This window comes from Dermochelys coriacea, chromosome 8, assembly GCF_009764565.3.
Source record: "Dermochelys coriacea isolate rDerCor1 chromosome 8, rDerCor1.pri.v4, whole genome shotgun sequence".
NCBI classification, from domain to species: Eukaryota; Metazoa; Chordata; order Testudines; family Dermochelyidae; genus Dermochelys; species Dermochelys coriacea.
The window spans coordinates 40,820,303-40,842,016 of NC_050075.1; the positions used below are offsets into that span (position 1 = coordinate 40,820,303).

Below are 21,714 nucleotides of genomic sequence, written 5' to 3' on the forward strand. Positions count from 1 at the left end.
CTCTCACATTGTTTCTTGAATTTTTATCCCGCTCCTGCTATTATGGCAGTGGATCCTGCGGGGCCTGCAGGATTCCAGTCCCACTGCAGGGCTCTAAAATTGTTCTTGCAATGGCTAGATGTGCTGCTCTCAGCAACTGTTTCCCCACCAGCATCCACCCACTCCCTACATCCCCATGCAGTGGGATGGGGACCGCCCAACCAGCCCAAATCACCGATACAGAGGGGTCAGAGTCCTCATGCACTCCTACGAGGAGATAAGCAACCCCAGCATCTTCCCTTCTCCACGCAAAGGGGTTAGAAACATCTAACCCTCCATGCAAATGGCTGAAGAGCCACTGTGTTATCATGCAAAGGGGATGGGAAACCCCCACACTCCGCCATCTCCAGGCATAGATAGGTGGCAATGGGAGCTCTCCTTCAGAGCTGGAGGCCAGAGAGCAACCACTGCTGGCTGGGGTGTTTATGCTGGTGGTGATGGAGGACTGTTTTTTAATCCTGCTCCCATCTCGCCCTGCAGTACTCACTCCCACTCGTTCCCACATTGTTCCTTGAATTTTTATCCCACTCCTGCTATTACGGCAGCGGGTCCTGCAGGACCCACAAGATTCCAGTCCCGCTGCAGGGCTCTAGTGGGAGGTATTGTACACGTAAATGCAAACTGTTAATTATTCCAGCCAGGAAACTCCTAGGAGGGAAGGTTAGGGCTGCAAAGTCAAACACCTTCCCATCAGGAGATGCTAAAGCTAAGGCTGCATGTGTGCCAGTGTAGGCTTTAATGGCATGGGTGCCTTGGGAGGACTGCCCCTCTTGGGAGGAGACTGGGCTCCTTTACAGCCCTGTTCTTTTCAAACGGACCTTCCCAGGCCCTGTTCCATACACTTATGTATGCAGCATTAGTAGTGGCTGGGAGAGTACTGTTACCGTATGGTACATATGTAAAACACCACCACATGTGCAGGAACCATGTCCTGCCTGAACTACCTCCCAGCAGCTTTGTGTGCACTAAGATGCACATCTTGAACCTAGGGAGCATTGGTCGTAGCAGTGCCCCTGCTGTGGTTATTTTGTGCCACTCCGCTGGTGCAAAGGAACTTCAAAATCAGCTTAGTTGGGCATTGTGCCAGTCCCAAGGCATAGAAGAGTCTTTGGTGTAGCTGGCCCTATGCCACCCCCTATGGAATAGGGGTTGTGGCTAGGAAAAGAGGGTGCAGTCCCCAGCTGCCAATCATCCCATTTTCCTACTTTCACTCTTCTATGTGAGCAGTTGCTGCAGCTAGGACAGGACTGTAATGTGATGGCATTTGGATAGCAGAACGGGTGGGATTGTGTATGAGGCAGTGGTGCAGGCATGTGCTGTGTGTGCTTGGGGATGGGGTGTTCCTGAGGGATGGTGCACACTTGGGGAAAAGCTGCGTGTCTCCCATAGTGAGTTCTCTCCCTGATGATCATACCTGAGAAGCAGGATCTCACCCAAATAGTCTCATGTTTCTGGTGCATGTCTGGGATCTGTAGGGCGCTGAGTGTGAAGGAGCTGATAGAACAAGAAGCAGTGGTCTCAAGTTGCAGTGTGGGAGGTCTAAGTTGGATATTGGGAAACACTATTTCACTAGGAGGGTGGTGAAGCACTGGAATGGGTTACCTAGGGATGTGGTGGAATCTCCATCCTTAGAGGTTTTTAAGGCCCAGTTTGACAAAGCCCTGGCTGGGATGATTTAGTTAGTGTTGGTCCTGCTTTGAGCAGGGGGTTGGACTAGTTGACCTCCTGAGGTCTATTCCAACCCTATTATTCTATGATTCTAGGATGCTGCACAGGTAGGGAGGATATTTCTGCTAATGGCTGCCTGCGTGAGTATGCATAGCTTGTGATGAGAACCGGCAAGGGGGTTTGGATGCAGATGCATGCTATGGTGTCCTTGCCATGCTGGGTAAGTATTGGAGAGTGGCAGCCTCCTCACAAAGGTGCCTGGGACAACGCAGCCTGGCACACACCTCCGGGCGTTCATGATGGTGTTTCTCTGTTTCCAGGCGGCCCTCTATTACCATCGTGCAGCCAGCAATGGGCACCCCATGGCCCAGTACCGCTATGCCAGGTTCCTCTTATGCCATGGGCCCAAAACTGAAGGAGCTGACATGCAGAAGGCAGTGGCTCTGCTGGAGCAGGCAGCCACAGCAGGGCTAGTGGAGGTGAGTGTCTGCAGCACATGAGTTATTGCTAAGGCTGAATGTTTGAGTAGCATGGAGCCACCAGGGAACCCCCTCTGCACAGCACCAAGTCTCTGTAGGGTAGTGTTCATGGGATTGGGGGAAACCCTGCCTGTGTCCTTGCTCACCCCACCCCACCCCACTCATATACGGAACATGGCAGAGTCAGCTAGTTGCAGTGGTGCATTAGCGTCACCTCCTCACCAAGGTTTGTTCCTGCCCTTGTATTTTTAGGCATGTAGAAGCCTTGGTGTTTGGCTCTATGCTAGGTTGTTTTGGTTCCTGTGTGTCAGAGTTGTGGTGAGCTTTCCCCACTCCAGTGTGCAGCTCTTTGTTCAGGTAAGTCCAAGCCCACTGCTCCCATTACGGTGCTAGGCCTGTGGTGGACATACACACTCAGTGCCTTTTCTGTCATCATTGATTCCCCTTGGATTAGGCCTTTACTAAGCTCAAACAAGGAAAGAGGCACGAGGAGCCAGCTGTCAACAGGCCCTTAAGATGGCTCCTCCCCAATGCCAAGCATCCAGTAGGCAGTGTCAAGGTCTTAGTCCTGTACTGTGGATTCTGATACAAGCAGCCTTTCATATTCCATGCCCAAAAGAAGCTTGCCAATAGGGACACATCCCCCTTTCAGCAGCCAAGCAGAGACCCCCGACAGCGATCTGCACAAAGGGACCTGCAGCTCCCCAAAAGGAAAAGGGCAGGTCTCACTGCCAGAGGTCAGCATCTGTCTCAACTGGCTCAGCTCACATGATTGTGTGTCCATCATCACATCAAATTCACCACGTCTCACCTTTTCTGGGCAGAGAGCTGCCTGAGATGTTCCCACAGCAGGGAGTGCTCAGACACTCACTAACCAGTGCTCAGATCTTGGGGTGGGGAGCACTCAATGCCACCTGCAGCCAGCTCTGCTCCTGGGGAGGAAACAGCCCTGGGTTTCTAGCAGACCACGCCTCCTGGACTGAAATCAGGCAGCCCCAGTCCTCGTTGCCAGGCAGTTCTGCAACCCCTGCCAGAGGGTGGGGAAGGCCCAGGACAAGGGGGAAGCAGCTTTGAAGCCCCTGCCCATCATAGAGGAGCCTTTCCGGAAGGTGGCCGTAGACATAGTGGGACCCCTCAGCAAGGCAACTCGGACAGGGAAAAAATACATGCTGGTGGTGAAAGACTTCGCTACTCGCTATCCCGAGGTGGTGGCCTTGTCCTCTATCGAGGCAGACACTGTGACAGATGCACTGCTGACCGTTTTCAGCAGAGTGGGGTTCCCCAAGGAGGTCCTTACAGACCAGGGCTCCAGTTTCATGTCAACTCTGCTCTGGTGCTTGTGGGAGAAATGTGGAGTCTGACATGCCTGGGCCTCAGCATATCACCCTCAGTCCAACGGGCTGGTGGAAAGGTTCAATGAGACCCTAAAAATGATGCTGAAAACCTTTATGAACCAGCACCCAGAGGACTGGGACAAGTATTTACGCCACCTGCTGTTCACGAACCGGGAAGTGCCCCAGGAATCAACCGGGTTCTCTCCTTTTGAGTTGCTGTATGGGAGGAGAATGAGGGGACCCCTGGACTTGATGAGGGATGAATGAGAGGGGAAGGCCTTCCCTGATGGAGAATCAGTGGTGGAGTATGTACTGACTTTCTGGGAAAAGCTCGCTGAGCTCATGGACTTGGCTGGGGAGAATTTAGCCAGGGCCCAAGGGAAGCAGAAGGTCTGGTACGACCACTCAGCGTGTGCCCATTCCTATGCACCTGGGGACCAGGTGATGGTTCTCATTCCCATGAGAAAGAACAAACTACAGGCTGCCTGGGACATGCCCTTTAAGGTCATCAAGCAGCTGAATGAGGTGAACTATGCAGTGGAACTGTCTGTGGAACTATGCAGTGGAACCGGGTGTCCGTGTCAACATGATGAAGCCATACTTGGACAGGGAGAATTTGGTACTGGCCATGTGTGCCCAGTGACAGGAGCAGGGAGATGACCCCCTTGTGGATCTATTCCCTGAGACAGGGGCTGGCCCTTTGCCGGAATCAATTCCCCTCTCAGACCAGCTAACCCTGCCCAGCAGGCTGAGATCCGAGAGGTGGTGGGTTCCTACCAGCAGCTGTTCTCCAACTGGCCTGGGCTCACTAACCTGGCTGTCCACCAGATGGAGACAGGAGCCCACCCTCCTGTAAAATGCTCCCCATTCTGGGTCACTGAGAAAACAGCCCAAAACCTGGAGAGAGAGGAGAAGGACATGCTGGCTTTAGGGGTGATCCAGCCATCTTCCAGCCCTTGGGCCTCTCTCGTGGTGTTGATTCCCAAGAAGGACGTGTCAATCCAGTTTTGTGTGGATTACTGGAGGCTTAATGCCATCATCAAGTTCGATGCCTACCCCATGCCTAGGCCTGACGAGCTTCTAGACAAGCTGCGGGGGGGCTCATTATCTCACTACTATGGATCTCACCAAGGTCTACTGGCAAGTACCTTTGGATCCGGATGCCCAGCTGAAATCTGCTTTTATCACCCCTCTGAGGTTATACGAGTTCCTGGTCCTACCTTTCGGCCTAAAGGGGGCACCTGCCATCTTCCAGCGTCTGGTGGACCAGTTACTCAAGGGAATGGAGAATTTTGCCCTGGTGTATATTGATGATATCTGCGTTTTTAGCCAGACCTGGGAGGACCATGTGTCCTAGGCTAAACAAGTGGTGGACCGGTTCCAGGATGCAGGTCTGACTATAAAAGCTGGGAATTGCAAGGTTGAGATGTCAGAGGTGTTATACCTGGATCACAAAGTGGGGAGCGGCTGTCTAAAGCCAGAGCCAGCCAAGGTGGAGGTGATCAGAAATTGGCCCACTCCCCAGACTAAGAAGCAGGTCCAGGCTTTCATTGGGATAGTGGGCTACTACCAGAGGTTCATGCCCCACTTTAGCTCCATAGCCGCCCCCATCACTGAGCTATGTAACAAGGGTAAGCCAGATAAGGTGGTCTGGACCGAGCAGTGCCAGAGGACTCTCTGTCCTCTGAAGGAGGCTCTGGTCAAGGGCCCGGTGCTAGTAAACCCAGACTTTGACAAGCCCTTTATGGTTTTCATCGACACGTCAGGCACAGGGCTGGGTGCAGTGCTAATGCAGGTTGATGGAAGGGGAGAAAGACACCCCATTGTATACCTGAGCAAGAAGCTGCAGCCCCTGGAGAAGAACTATGCAGCCATAGAAAAGGAATGTCTGGTGATGGTATGGACCCTTAAAAAGCTGCAGCTATATCTATTTGGGCAGCGCTTCACACTGACCATTCACCCCTGACGTGGCAACACCAGATGAAAGGGGCCAATGCCAAACTCCTGAGGTGGAATCTTCAGCTTCAGGATTATGACATGGAGGTGGTCCACGTTAAGGGGAGTGCCAAAGTTATAGCCGATGCTTTGTCCTGGAGAGGGGGGCCGGAACTTCCCCAGGTCACTGGCTAAAGTGGCCCCGCTCAATTCAGTCTTGGAGGGAGGGAGAGAAGTGATGAAATGGGGTTTTCTTCATCTTGTTATGTTGCATGTGAGTCTTACTGTTCTATACTAATACTGTGCGTACCTTAGTTTCCCAGTGTACTGCACCACTACTTAGCTGGTGAGAATTGGGTGTGTGATTTTGCTGAGGCCCTCAGGGCAGGTGAGACTGCCCAGCTATTTTCACTTATGTAACCTGAGACCCAGGAGGTGGGATGCAACCAGGTGACACCTTTGGCCCAGGAAGTGAGACAAAGAGAAGGAGGAGGGGCATCAAGGGGGTGTCCAGTGGCTGGAGGCTGGTAGTCTGCTTGGGGGGACTGGAAGAGGGGAAATCCCTTGGCTGAAAGTCACTGATGTATGTAAGAGCAAGCTCTGTTCTATGCTGTGTTCCTGTCAACAAATAAACTTTCTGTTTTATGCTGGCTGAGAGTCATGTCTGACTGTGGAGTTGGGGTGCAGGGCCCTCTGGCTTCTCCAGGAGCCCCGTCTGTGCAGACTTGCTGTGAGAAGCGCACGGTGTGAAAAGGATGCTGCATGCTCCAAGGTCAGACCCAGGAAGGTCGAAGCTGTGTAAGCTTCTTGCCCTGGAGACAGTATGCTCAGAGAGAGGAGGCATGCTCCCCCAGAGTCCTGACCATACTGGCTTTGTATGGAGTAGTTCCAGAGCATTGCCCTGTGACTCCGTGACACCAGGGTAAGTGACTGGTCCTTTGGGACTGGATATAACCTGAATATTGCTGTGATCTTTGGTGTAAGGGACCATCTGTCACAAAGGCAGGCTCTGGGTGGCAAGATAGATCAGAGTACTCAAGGGGACTGTCTGTAACTCCATGTTAAAGCTATAGTGCTTGAGGAGTTCACACTTGAGTGGTGAAATCTAAGTATAGAACTCATAACCAGTTTGGGGTTTGTTCCCTTTTTCTTAACAGTCTTCTCTGAGGTTGGTACTCATGGTCTTGAGTCACAGTTTAAGAAGCACTGCAAAGGGACCCTGCACTGTGTTTATCCAACCTCCAGACCATATCCTTCTCCTGTTCCCTTTTCCCTCAGCTTGTACAGCGTGGTTTAGTGCAGGGAGAACACAGAATCCAGGGATGGTAAAAAAAATGGTAATCTATCAAAGAAGAAAGGACTGCTGTGACTAACTTTTCTACAGACAACAAAAGTTTTTTATGACTGTTCTGTCCCCTTCTTTCTCAAACCTAACTCCCCGGCCCTGTTCTTTACAAGTAGGAGCAGGGGCAGTAAGATCAGTGGGGTGAGAGAAGCACTGAAACTGTGTAATCTTCCAGGGGACAAAAGACAGCTGTGACTAACTTAAGACAACCAACTATAAGTTTTCTACAACTTTCCCTTCCCCAGTCAGGAGCTGTGTAACCCACCCATTCCCATCCCCCCCGTCTGCTCAACCCTGGGACCATTGCAACCTGACCACTGGCTGAGAAACACACAGACACAGGGGCAGTGTTTTTCCTTAACAATCTCTTTTTAAGAAATACTTTTAGCCAAATGCATAATAGTGGTTTATCAGAAATGAATAAAATCATTGATTGATAATTGTCAGGGTGGAGTGGATGGGTGGGCCTGGATGGAGGAGAGAAAGTTGGAAGTTTTTTGTGAGAGGCCAGGGCATGACATTGCCATGATTTCAGCATGACAGTTCAAACTTGCAGATGTAGTAATGCATGGCATAGTATCCATGGAGGAAAAGTAAGTGCACCGTACTGCAAATGCCTTTGATCTTAAAATCAGGATTGTATCAGTGGGGTGAGAGGGGAGATTCGTGAAGAGGGTGGAGGGCTGTTGTACCTTACCAGCCTGGGGTTCTGGTTCCTGCCACCATGCAGGGTCATCTTCGGGTTGATTGGGGGGCTTTCTTAACGACTCATCCAGGTAGGGCCCAGAACAACATGCTCCTCGTGTGCTGGGTCTTCCAGGGCATCCTCTGTGGTCTCTGCTGCTTCCTTGCATTTGCCCTTATCAGCATCCTGACAGACAATGAGGCTGGGGAGATTGAGGAGAGGATTGTGAGCCACTCCAGACTCTGTACTGGGAGCCCATGACAGCATCCAGTCAAGCTTCTTATAGAAGAGACATGTACAGTGAACCCTCCTGGGGTGACTGTTCGAGTCTTTAGCCCTCTTGCATTTGAACTCAAGAGTTTGATATGTTCCAGGCACTAGGCTGAATGCCCTCCTGCTCCTACTTTCATGACATTTCCAGGTACAAGTGCATGTTCCTGCCACTCCTGGCAACATTTCAGAGTAGCAGCCGTGTTAGTCTGTATTCGCAAAAAGAAAAGGAGTACTTGTGGCACCTTAGAGACTAACAAATTTATTAGAGCATAAGCTACAGCTGTAGCTCACGAAAGCTTATGCTCTAATAAATTTGTTAGTCTCTAAGGTGCCACAAGTACTCCTTTTCTTCCTGGCAACATTGTGGAAGATGGTGTACTACGATCACACGTTGATTGACACCCAGGTGTGGTCATTGGACCAAGTGGCTGCTCTTGGAGCAGGATCCATTTTCACCTGTATTGATCTGTAAAGAGTGCACCGGGAAGCTGTTCTGATGTGGTCAGTGCAGCTCACTACTACTGGTGCAAATGGGGGGACCAGGACCTTTATAGATTGGATAAGGGTCAGGAAGAAAAGAGTTCAATGCACTGTGGGAATGGGGGTGGAGGACTTTAACCCTGTCCATACTGCAAACTGGCACTCCTATGGAGCTATGCAACGCTTTCAGTGTGTACTTACTGACACCCCTCAATGGTTCTAGCTTTATACTTGCCTTTTACTCGCCTTCAGACATGATTGTGAGGTTTAGGTGTGGACAGTGCGGTTATGGCACAACCTCACGTGCATGTACCCATGTACAGTTGCTAGTGCAGACATACCAACTGTCTGAACAGGATTAAGGAGTATCATAAATCACTTAGATTATTGTAGCGCATGAGGATAGTACAAGGGGTCAGTAAAGTTCCACACAGAATCCTTCCAAGGAGATTACATTGTGCTCTCTCTTGCTAAGAAGTAGCTGGGATCCGAGTACTAGAAAGAGTTAGAGCACATGCCACCAGACTGCATGCTTTCAAAATTCCTCCACTTCTGAGACATGCAAGGTCTGGAGTTCCAGCCACACATGCCCCTAGCCAAGCTCACCAGATTTAGCCTCTAGGACCTAAACCAACCTGCAGTCTTAACTCTCAACTGAGACTCCTAAACCTCGCCTCGTTGGAGCCTTGCTAATCCCCAAAAGGAGGGATTCCTGCAGGCTGTGCTTGAAGGAAGAACAGTTACTTACCCAGTAATTGTGGTTCTCTGACATGACTCATCTGCATGGATCTGTGCTCTCTTGCCTCCTTTTCTACTAGTTTGGAGTTTTACCAAAGTGGTGATTCTGTGGCAGGCACCGAGTGGCATTTGGGGTTCTGCTCCCTCATATGTATCTTTGGATAGGGGGGACATGACAAGATATAGGAATGGTGTATGCCAGCCACAGAGACACTGCTTCCCAGAAAGTTCAGAGCTTCTGCGTTGTGTGGAGCACTCCATGCTGGCAGTGTTCAAAGATGCACAGCTACTGTAAAGTGACAGTCTGTAGGACTTGGGTAATAGCTCGTGGTCAGGACTCCTCCATGGTCATGCACACATGTGGCTCTGTTTGCCTAGGGCTGTGGAGTATGAGAGCATAACATGGGTATTGGTGTTAGTGCAGTGGTTTTATTGCAAAGTAAAGGGTATTTACCTCCAAGCATCCTGCTTCAGAGCCTTTTGCCTTTTTTTTTATACACTTGTGGCTTCCCCATTTTTGCCATGACAGAGGTCCAGGTTTATCCTCTCAGGACAGCCCCTTCCCCATCCAGGGGCTGGGCAGCAGGTAGGATGTTTTCCTCTCCAGTCTACTTGTGAACATCTTGCCTGTGGCACCAGAGAGCATTGTTTGACATCCCACAGGGAGTGAGTCACTAGGCAACATCATGGTGATGGGCATGATCTAGAATAAAGACAGATAATCCCTAGTGATTTGTGTTATATGGTTTTGCTGCAGGCACAGGCCTACCTTGGGGTGCTCTACATGAAAGGGCTGAAGTCTGCAAAGCAGAGGGCTCTGAAATACCTGTGGCTGGCAGTGAAGAATGGGGTAAGTGCTTTCTCTACCAATAGAAGGCAATAATTGCTCAGGTCGTGGGCTCGCTGGGTCTTCTCAGTTGGGCTTAAAGGCCAGGAGCCAGGATTGCTGGAAGTGAGATTCTCTCTAAATGTTTCCAGTGTTGTTGTAGCTATGTTGATCCCAGGATATTAGAGAGATGAGGTGGCTGAGGCCATATCTTTTCTTGGACTAACTTCTGTTGGTAAAAGGGACCAGCTTTTGAGCATCACAGAGCTCTTCCTCCAATAAGGAAAAGGTAACCAGAGTGTCCACGCTAAATACAAGATGGTACAGATTGTTAAGGGTAAGTGGTTCATACATGCTATACGAGACCACTTAAAATGAAGTGGGCAGTTAACGGTTAGCCAGCAATAGGGTGTGTTACCAATTTTTGGAATGAACCATAAAAACAGTGTCTCTGGACATGTCTACACTACAAAATCCACAATAATTAAAGCGGTGGTTCATGTCCACATGTGCTCCTTCTGTCAGTGGTGTCCGTCCTCACCAAGAGCACTTCCACGCATTAAAGTGGGGCAGTATGGGGCACACACAGCTGGAGTCCCATCACCCTGAGCTCACAGCTGGAGCCTCCCCCATCTCACCCTATAGATGACAGCCCTTTCCTCATCGCAGAATCCCAAGCCTAGGCTCCAGCCCGAGCCCGAATGTCTACTCTGCAATTGAACAGCCCCATAGCCTGAGCCCTGCGAATCCAAGTCAGCTGACCCAGGCCAGCCATGGGTGTTCAGCTGCAGCATAGACATACCCAGTAAATATCCCTTTGTTCTTGCATTCGGAGAGGATAAATAGAGCTCCAGGGATCATCTCTAGCACACTGGTTCTTCTGTAGGTCTCTGTCATGTCCCTTCTTACACAACTCTCAGTACTAAGGAGTCCTTTTTCCAGCCCCTCTCTGCAGGGCCCATCTCTAGGTCCCCTCTCTTCCTTCTAGATCTCTGGGATGGGTGTCAGAGGGGAATCCTCTGTGTTTTAAATCTTTTTATTTTCCCTGTAAAATTACCTTCCATCCATCTTACTTTTTTTTTTTTACAAATAAAATTCTTCTTTTAAGAACCTGATTGATTTTCAGTGTCCTAAAAACCAAGGGGTTTGGTCTGTGCTCACATTGTAACCAAATGGTTAGTATATTACTCTCAAGCCTCCCCAGGAAAGGGGGTGAAGGGGTTTGGGGGAATATTTTATGGGAATAGGGACTCCAAGTGACCCTTTTCCTGATTTTTTTTGTCTAAATCACTTGGTGACAGCAGCAATACCGTCCAAGGACAAGGAAAGGATTTGTGCCTTGGGGAAGTTTTTAACCTAAAGCTGGTAGAAGTAAGCTTAGGGGGTCATTCATGCAGGTCCCCACATCTGTACCCCAGAGTTCAGAGCGGGGAGGGAACCCTGACATAGTGGGAGAGTTGGGATCATTTTGAACCAGAATCATAGACCTCATGATTTTAAAAGGACACTTTTTTTTTTTTTTTGGCTGCATGAAAACCAGGGAGGGGTTGTTTTTTTTTTGTTTTGTTTTGTTTTTTAAGGACACTTTTTTTTCCTTAAAAGAAGAATTTTATTTGTAAAAATAAAAGAAGTAAGAGAATCACACCTGCAAAATCAGGATGGAAGGTAACTTTACAGGGTAAATAAAAAGATTTAAAACACAGAGGATTCCCCTCTGACTGTGCTTCCCAGTTACAAAACAAGAATGAAAATACCTCTTAGCATAGGGAAAATTCGCAAGCTAAAAGAAAAGATAATCTAACATATTTAATTGCCCTTACTTACAATTTTTATAATTTTAGATGGATCATTTCAGGTATGTTTTTAGGAGATGTTTTACCTGCCTGGTCTCTCTCTCTGTCAAGAGAGGGAACCACAAAGAGGGCACAAACAACCCCCCCGCCGGATTTGAAAGTCTCTTCTTTCTTTATTGGTCCTTTTTGTCAGGTGCCAACCAGGTTATCTGAGCTTCTTAACCCCTTACAGGTAAAGTGATTCAGTACATTTGGCCAGGAGGGATTTTATGTTAGTGCCTACAGAAAGGTTTCAGAGTAGTAGCTGTGTTAGTCTGTATTCGCAAAAACAAAAGGAGTACTTGTGGCACCTTAGAGACTAACAAATTTATTAGAGCATAAGCTTTCGTGAGCTACAGCTCACTTCATCGGATGCATTTGGTGGAAAAAACAGAGGGGAGATTGATATACACACACAGAGAACATGAAACAATGGTTTTATCATACACACTGTAAGGAGAGTGATCACTTACAGACTCCAACGAGAGACTGCTGAATTGGAATTAATTTGCAAACTGGATACAATTAACTTAGGCTTGAATAGAGACTGGGAATGGATGAGTCATTACACAAAGTAAAACTATTTCCCCATGGTATTTCTCCCCCCCCCCCACCCCACCCGCCACTGATCCTCAGATATTCTTGTTAACTGCTGGAAATAGCCTACCTTGCTTGTCACCATGAAAGGTTTTCCTCCTTTCCCCCCCCCTGCTGCTGGTGATGGCTTATCTTAAGTGATCACTCTCCTTACAGTGTGTATGATAAACCCATTGTTTCATGTTCTCTGTGTGTGTATATCAACCTCCCCTCTGTTTTTTCCACCAAATGCATCCGATGAAGTGAGCTGTAGCTCACGAAAGCTTATGCTCAAATAAATTTTAGTCTCTAAGGTGCCACAAGTACTCCTTTTCTTTTTACATAAAGGTTGTTACTCTTCCCTTTATATTTATGACAAGGCTTGACTGAGCAATAGTGTGGTTGTCCATTGTGTTGCCAGCAGGCAAACTATAGTGCTTAGGTCGCCAATGGGGAGCTGTGGCTGCTGAGTCAGAGCTGTGTGCTGCTTGTGAGTCAGAGCTGTGTGCCACTCTCTATAGCTTTACAGGACTTTGTAAATCCGCACAATTCAGTGTGTCCTCTGTGCAGGAGGCACGGTGTCCTGTGGGACAAGCACCCTTTGTGTGTGACCGTGCAGTAATGATTGCTCTGCTTATGGACAAGGGGGCATACATAGGGCTGCACGTGCCCCCTTAGCTCTAGTATCCCAATTTCTAGGTGCTTCCCTGTGCAATCGGAATGTTTGCTTGAGACAAGTGTTTGGTTTGGCCTTCAGCATAGGCCTAGAAGTTGGGGGGAGCAATCAAATTATTTAGCAAGGGTTGGTAAAAGAAACAGACTGTGGAGGTGTCTGATAGAAAGTCTTTCTCAAGAGATCCTCAGAGGAGTAAGTAAAAGACTGTAAGTAACAGTCTAGGAGAGCCAGGGTGAATGATAGAGGAGCAAAAAGAAGCCTCAAGACTTGGGCTCTCCTGTGTTTATTAAAGCTTGTCAGTTCCCCTTTCATGTAGTCTGATCCTGTAGTAGATCTTGTATTGCTTTTCTGAAATTTTGGTTGAAGGTCTGTACTCATCCAGATTATAGATTGCCTTATCTTTGTTCCTTCATATTTCCATGGTATAAGACCTTCCAATTTATTATAGTTAGGTTGGGGTTTTCTATTACTCACTGTAATAGTGTGGCACCCACCTCTCACAAGCACCCCTTCTGGTTGGGTGTGTCTGCAGTCTTTAAACCAGTCCCAGCCCTGGTATCAGGCCATACCCCCAGGGCTTCCTCCCCGATGGCAATGGTTTCACTCCCTTGGTCTACTCTGGCCCCAGCTCTCCAGCCAGACCACTAAGTAGTTCAGTTCCCCTTCTGGTGGTTTCTCACTGTCTGATTGTAGGCCAATTTCCCAGTGGCCTATCGGGAGCAGGGGGACCTGGGCCCACCCATTACTCCAGGGCCCAGTCTAAGGACCCTAAGAATAGCAGCCACACATTGTGTGTCCCTTTAACTATGTTGGTTTCAGTTCCCTGGGCCACTTCGCCATGGTCCCAGCCTTTACCAAAGCTTCACCCTTAGCTCAGGGCTCTTGTATATTCAGGCCCAGCATCCAGCCAATGTTCTTCCTTGCTCCCCAGGTCCCTGCCAGCACAGAGCTGTCTGTGATGCTGCAGTTCCCTTTGGCCAGCCAGGAATGCCATCTGCACTCATCTAGCTCCAGCAAGGAAGTGCCTTTCTCTGGCTCTGCAGCTCCTTTTATATGGCCCTCCGGGGCCCCAATTAGCTGCTTCCTGCAGCATCTCTCATTGGCTGCTTCCTGCGCTGTCCCTCTAGCCCGTTTGGAGGGCCTCTCCACTGCTTCTTTCCTGGGACGGGCATGTCCACCTTGTCACACTCAGTTATTGTTGATATCTTTTAATCAACATAATCATATATGGATTAGTGGATGGATGGATTTGGGAGAGTATATGCTCAGCAAGAGAGTGACAGATATTACCCAATAAGATGATCTAGAATGAGTCATGACTCTTAGTTTGCCTTTTGTATTTCTATTTTGAAGACAGTCGCTACTTTTTAACCATATTTGAATGAATTATCAAATCCTCATTTACATAATTCATATAGAATCATAGACTATTAGGGTTGGAAGAGACCTCAGAAGGTCATCTAGTCCAATCCCCTGCTCAAAGCAGGACCAACACCAACTAAATCATCCCCAGCCAGGGCTTTGTCAAGCCGGGCCTTAAAAACCTCTAAGAATTGAGATTCCACCACCTCCCTAGGTAACCCATTCCAATGCTTCACTACCCTCCTAGTGAAATAGTGTTTCCTAATATCCAACCTAGACCTCCCCAACTGCAACTTGAGACGGTTGCTTCTTGTTCTGTCATATGCCACCACTGAGAAAAATCCTAGCTCCATCCTCTTTGGAACCCCCCTTCAGGTAGTTGAAGGCTGCTATCAAATCCCCCCTCACTCTTCTCTTCTGCAGACTAAATAACCCCAGTTCCCTCAGCCTCTCCTCGTAAGTCATGTGCCACAGCCCCCTAATAATTTTTGTTGCCCTCCGCTGGACTGTCTCTAATTTGTCCACATCCCTTCTGTAGTGGGGGGACCAAAACTGGATGCAATACTCCAGGTATGGCCTCACCAGTGCCGAATAGAGGGGAATAATCACTTCCCTCGATCTGCTGGCAATGCTGTACTAATACAGCCCAATATGCTGTTGGCCTTCTTGGCAACAAGGGCACACTGCTGACTCATATCTAGCTTCTCATCCACTGTAATCCCCAGGTCCTTTCCTGCAGAACTGCTGCTTAGCTAGTCGGTCCCCAGCCTATAGCAGTGCATGGGATGCTTCCTTCCTAAGTGCACTTGTCCTTATTGAACCTCATCAGATTTCTTTTGGCCCAATCCTCCAATTTGTCTTGGTCATTCTGGAACTTATCCCTACCCTCCAGCATATCTACCTTTCCCTGCAGCTTAGTGTCATCTAAGAACTTGCTGAGAGTGCAATCTATCCCATCCTCCAGATCATTAATAAAGATGTTGCAAAACTGGCCCCAAGACCAACCCCTGGGGCACTCGGCTTGATACCAGCTGCCAACTATTGATCGCTATCCGTTGAGCCAGACAATCTAGACAGCTTTCTATCTACCTTGTAGTCCATTCATCCAATCCATACTTCTTTAACTTGCTGGCAAGAATACTGTGGGAGACTATATCAAAAGCTTTGCTAAAGTCTAGATATATCACATCCACCAATTTCCCCATATCCACAGAGTCAGTTATCTCATCATAGAAGGTAATCAGGTTGGTCAGGCATGACTTGCCCTTGGTGAATCCATGTTGACTGTTCCTGATCACCTTCCTCTCCTCCAAGTACTTCAAAATGGATTCCTTGAGGACCTGCTCCATGATTTTGCCAGGGACTGAAGTGAGTCTGTAGTTCCCTGGATTCTCTTTCTTCCCTTTTTTAAATATGGGCACTATATTTGCCTTTTTCCAATCGTCCAGGACCTCCCCAGATCGCCACAGATTTTCAAAGATAATGGCCAGTGGCTCTGCAATCACATCAGCCAACTCTCTCGGCACCCTTGGATGCTTTAGATCTGAACCCATGGACTTGTGCATGTCCAGCTTTTCTAAATAGTCCTTAACCTGATCTTTCACCACTGAGGGCTGCTCACCTCCTCCCCATACTGTGTTGTCCAGTGCAGCAGTCTGGGAGCTGGGAGTCTTCTCTGTGAAGACTGAGGCAAAAAAAGCATTGAGTACTTCAGCTTTTTCCACATCATGTGTCACTAGGTTGCCTCCCCCATTCAGTAAGGGTCTCACGCTTTCCCTGACATTCTTCTTGTTGCTAACGTACCTGTAGAAACCCTTCTTGTTACCCTTCACATCCCTTGCTAGCTTCAATTCCAGTTGTGCTTTGGCCTTCCTATACTCAGTAAAGATCTCACACCATGGAAACTGCTGTCCTTAAAGCTAAATATGGAAAAGTCCCTTTATGTCTGTCTTTTTGCCCAAGTAAATCTGGAGTGATGGAAGATTTACCTCATTATCTTTTGGACTGTAGAATTTTCCAGCTTTTGAAAGCACGCTGGATTTTACGTCTTTTGTATAATCATTTTTTATCACCATCTCAGAAGATAACGTTTTTAGTATTTTCTCAATCCCTGATAGTAATGAAATCGATGGCAATTTTTGCCCTTTTAGCATTATCTTGAAGAAGAGAGGTTTTTTTAAATTCTGATTGACATGTTATTGTGTTATATGGATGTTGGTGCTGTTTTTAGATTGTGAATGTTTTTCTTTTTGTATTTGCCAAAGATGTATGTCATATCCATTGAATTGAATAGTCTGACTCCCCTCCTCCCTGACTGCTGTGTATATATTACATCTAGGATTCCCAAAGCAGGTACCATGTTGGTGTTTGCTATGAGAAGGGCTTTGGAGTACACCAGAACTTCACAGAAGCAATGGAGCATTACCAGCACTCGGCTGCTGCGGGAAACAGACATGCTCAGGAGAGAGTGCGAGTTGTTGAGCAGGAGATGGCACGTACTGCAGCATCAGAGGTTCAGGGCAAAAGGGACATTGGGCAGCACTTCTGTGGGGGGGAAGCGCCTATTGCCAGAGGCCAGGGCCCCATTAGGGGAAGCCCCAGGCACCAGAGGCCCTGACAGCACTGCCATGAGGGGCACACCGCAGCCGTCGATGTTGCTGCGGTAAGGGTCTCTCTCCTCTTATTCTCCACCCTGCCCTGTGCTCACTGGCTGGTTGTTGAGGATTCTGAATGGTGGGATTGGTCACCTGCAACCTGAGGGTTTCAGTAATGTCTCCTCTTTGTGGGCTTGGCAGCCGCAGAGAGCAGCCATCCAGCACCTTCTGGAATGAGAGCGTTCTCCTCCAGCCCCTGCCTCTGGGTCCTGGAGCAACTAGCAGAGCAGCGCCAGGCTTCTCTGATGGGATGTCGTGCTTTATCCCTGCCCCACTCCTGGAGCACAGGCAGTCTGGCGGGGGCTGACATCAGCTGACTGAGATGGAATCCAGCCCCGGAACACACGGCAAGTCTATCAGATTCTTCCCACCTGGACCACGGCCAGTGCTCTATTCTCAGGGGATAGCAGTTGGCTAGTAGGTACCAATGGAAACAATCCCTTCCTGTGGAAATCATGCCCAAGAGGAGCAGTACCATGCTTCTGTAACGCCAGCAGCCCTTGGGGAGAGGCAGCAGTGTGGAGGGGGTGGGGTGATAGCGGAGGCAGGTGGGCTATGGTGTATGGAGAGGAGGGGGCAATGCAGGTTCTCTAATGGAACAGGAATGATACAGGTGCCTCCAGAGCAGTCTCCCTGTGCCCTACTGATACTACTCTGCACTACCTGGCCTAATTTCACGCTACCCCAGCCAACCCCAGGACCCAGGTCCTCCACTCTGACTTGGCCCAGGGGCCTAACCACATGCATTCACACAGCCCTTCCCAGCTCAGCCTCCATGCTTTGTGAACTGGGCTAGCGCCTCACTGCCTCTGCTGGCCTGAAGGCCTTGCTGGAGGCTCCCCCTCTGAACACCAGTCTGGAGCTGTACTTGGCTCTCTGGTCCATCCCCGACCTGCACTCTCTGGCAATGTCTGGCACCATGTCATGACTTGCCACCAGGGCTGCAGGTCACACAGTGGCTCTGCACACACAAGTTGCAGCAATTTAATTATATCAGTTAAAAGCTGATTAAGTCAAATGGATGCTGATCTCTGCCTATGCCTATACGTGTACCCACACAAGCTAAGCCAATACAAGCAGGATTTAAGCTGTGTTAAGAGAATCTGCACACAAATTGCACTGGTTTAATTCAATAGCAAATTCTCCCTGTAGTCAAACTGGTGCATCTCTGCGTGTAGGCCTGGCCTCACGACAGCAGCAGTCCCCTGGCGCCTGCGCTCAATTCCAGCCTCCATTCTGCAATTGCAGGGTACAGGGTCCCCCTTTGTTCCCAGAGCCTGTGGCCTTGCATTCAAGGCCACTCAGTTTACTTGCTCTTCCTTTGTGAGGCAGGATGCAACTGGCAGGAAATCCCTCCAACGGATTTCCCTACTCTCATAATAACCAGGGCTGTTCCTGAGCATCATCTCCCTGCTGTGGAGGTGGGAGGAGGGGAGGGAGGAAGGGGGAGCTGCACCCACCCCCTTCCTTTGTTATAGGACTCATGGGGTGTGGGGGGTGAAAGCTAAGATAGGGAAATGGAATTAATCTCTTTTTAATTCACTAGTTTATTGTCATCTACAAATAAGTCCAGTGGCTACATGCAAATAGTGCAGGGTGAGGAAGTTGGGAGGTTGTTCGCTGTGTCTGTGGGATGCCTGCAGTCTGAGATGAGAGCAAGCCCTCCAGTGCTGAGCTCCCCCACAGCCACAAGCACCTCCCCTGTAGCTTGCAAAGGAGTTCAGGCCTGTGGCTGGGCCAGAATTTGCCTCACAGTCATTTGGTTGCTGAGGAAAAACAATTTTGTTTTCAGCAGTCAGCAAGTAGTAAAGAATTAGTGGTGTAACTAATAACAAGATGGTGCGAGCAGCAAAGAATGAGCCCCATCCTTCAGGTCACTGTATTTTGCTTCCAAGGACCTTTGGACTTTTCTTAAAGTATTTTAGAGAGTCCAGTGTTAGAAGGATTTGATTTTTGAAAAGTTAGAGAGCTCCAAGTGCTAGAGACTTTTTGGTTGCGTTGCTCCATCACCTGTGCCAGCCACACCATGTAGAAGGCACTCTCAAGGGGATGGACAGTTAGGAGCAAATTCCACTCCCCAAAACGATTTTTCATTTTCGCTCCTTTAAATTCCTCCCCCCAGTGTCTATTCCTGCTGTGGGTTGCTGTGCACACACACACAAAGCAAAGCTTTGTAACTGCTGTGCACATAGGAAAGGTCGTGAGAGGGCAGGGCAGGTGTGGGCATTCACTCGACAATTTTGGCCCTGTGCTGGTACTAAATAGATCTTTGCCACCTCTGGGGAAATGCTGTTATATAAAGGGGAGTCAGAAATGCAGTTGTTTTGGAGGGCCCACCTCAAAATTTGTAACAAGAGAGACACTAAAGTGGAGCTATCAATACATCTAAACAGAAAGTGCTGCTTAGCCTTAACTAGGTAGGCCCTGGCCATTGCCAACAAGCAACCTCCAGCTCCAGATTACAGTCACCTCAGTATTAATCTGTCTGGTGGAATATTGAGCAGGTGACAACTGTCAAATATTTGGGCAGTGTCAGTGCTGGAGGATGCTCAGAAGATGTGGACACTCATACAGCAGAAGCTACAGCCATGTATTAGACCCTTCAAGTGGCCTCTGGAGATGTTGGGACATAAGTTTACCACAAAGCTGTAGGTCTATCGAACTATGGTTATACCAGTTTTATTGTATGGAAGTGAAACATGGGTGCTGAGGAAGGCTGAAGAGCATTGTCTGATGTTTTCGATTCTAGTCATCATCATCAACTGCTCCTTATTTAAGGCAGGACAGGATCAGAAATGGGCAGGGGTTTGGTTTTGACAGTTATCTTGCTATGGTCATGTCAGGATGGAAGAGCAACAAATTCTGAAGCACATGTACCAAGGAATGCCATGAACTGGCTGGCAATCACATGGGTGCCAAAAGCTTCAGTGGTGTGATAAGACTACCAGTGATGGACAAACTGTGAATATCCAGCCAGACCAGAGATGAGTTTTGGTGGCGCTTGATCTGCAAGGAAGCCACCCTTACCCAGGGCTCATCCACTTTCCGAACAGCCCTATGGCTCACCCCACACCATAAATACATGCCCCCAATACTTAGCTCCCTTTCCTCTGCCATGTTCTAGTTCTCACAAATGCACATGCACACCTCTAAAGCTCACAATCTACCATGACTCACCCTCTGGCTCTCACACTTCCCATGGCTCACCTGCCCTCCCATACCCCTATGGCTCACCTGCCTCTCCGCTTACTCCCCATGGGTCACCTGCCCCTCCACACCCCTCTGGCTCACCCCCCATGGTCTCACCCCCTCATCCCTATGGCTCACCCCTCTCCACATACACTAACCCCTTAGCACTGAGTTGAAGATGGTCACTGGGGTGAAGCTTGTGAACATAAGAATGGCCATACTGGGTCAGACCAAAGGTCCATCCAGACCAGTATCCTGTCTACCGACAGTGGTCAATGCCAGGTGCCCCAGAGGGAGTGAATCTAACAGGTTCTAACAAGTGATCTCTCTCCTGCCATCCATCTCCACCCTCTGACAAACAGAGGCTAGGGACACTATTCCTTACCCATCCTGGCTAATAGCCATTAATGGACTTGTGAGTACTTTTACAGCTGGGTTTCCATTGTGCTTTCCAGGGTCCTCTGCTCTGCTGCCTTCCTCCTTGCTGGTCAGCTGATCTCCAGGCTGGGCTTCTTGCTCCCCCACCCCCTGGCTGCATGCTGGACCCTGATACACTGCAGCCTGGCTCCTGCCCCTGTGGGAAAGCTGGGGAACAAGAGGCAGCTGTGGGTAGTTCCCAGTCAGGCAGGGACACAGAAACCACAGCGTTAGTCATCTGGTGCAACACCATGGGGGATGTGGGAGAGAAATGCTGAATTCTAATGCATCTTGGCAAAATGTATTGGTCCACAGCTGTGGAGTCATAGAACCCATGAACTCTGATTGAGAGGAACAGGGCAAGTCTCACCTCTCCAAGCTGTACTTTCAGTCTCTCTGAAGACTCAGGCAGGCATTACTGTATCAGTTACACTTGGCCACATTTATGAGGTTTTCGTCACAACCATAAAGGCTAAAAACATTTTTATTTTAAATAAAATTGAAGATTCTGGAGCCTGATCCTGCGGCAGTGTGGTGAATTCTGCAGCTGGGGTCTTGTCTGTGAGCACAGGGTTGCTGAATTTGGGTCTCAGAATGAAATTTGTGTGTGACTGAGTGAGTTCTGTTAATTTTTTCTCTAGCACAATCCATTCTGCCCTACCTAGATTGGGAGGAAAGGGCCTCGCTGACTTATGACCCCTTCAAGAGTGTCACTGCCTGTAAGACACCCAGGTGGCTCCAGTAACTGCAGTGTCTTCTGCACTTGCCATAGGGTTTGTTGCACAGTTTTCATGTCCTCCTGCTCCCGGAAGTGAAAGCCCAGGACCAGCTGGGATGTAGGGCAGATTACAGTATGGTAAATGCTCTCCTAAGTTACCTTCCCATGTCCTTGAAAGAGGAATGCTGGGCCTGAGGCAAACGGATGAGAGGTGGGGACAGGCCGTGAGCAAATGGCAGGGCCAGACCATGAGCAGGGAGGAGGGGCCCAGGTCATGGGTGGAGAGATGGGGCTGGAAGATAGGCCATAGTCAGAAAGGAGGAGACAGGTGTAGATTGGGAAAGTGGGACCTGTAGCTGGGCCATAGATGGAGAGGAAGGACTGGGGGCTGGGCCATGGGTGGAGAGGGAGAAATGGGCTATGGGCAGGGCAGGTGGGTCCAGATGCCAGACTGTCCGTGGGGACTGGGAGGTGGGACCAGACACTGG

At 49.1% G+C, this 21,714-nt stretch overlaps 1 protein-coding gene across 1 annotated transcript in view; it reads left to right on the plus strand.

The window, feature by feature from the left end:
- The window catches only part of DELE1 (DAP3 binding cell death enhancer 1), a 40,838-nt gene extending 19,811 nt beyond the window's left edge, over positions 1-21,027 (plus strand). Inside the window, exons 9-13 of the mRNA XM_038413196.2 lie at positions 2,028-2,186; positions 9,734-9,826; positions 16,587-16,743; positions 17,044-17,249; positions 20,547-21,027. Of these exons, the coding sequence (XP_038269124.1) occupies positions 2,028-2,186; positions 9,734-9,826; positions 16,587-16,743; positions 17,044-17,219 (585 nt within the window). The 3' untranslated portion in view covers positions 17,220-17,249; positions 20,547-21,027. The remainder of the gene's footprint in view (positions 1-2,027; positions 2,187-9,733; positions 9,827-16,586; positions 16,744-17,043; positions 17,250-20,546) is intronic.
- Positions 21,028-21,714: the final 687 nt, after the last annotated feature.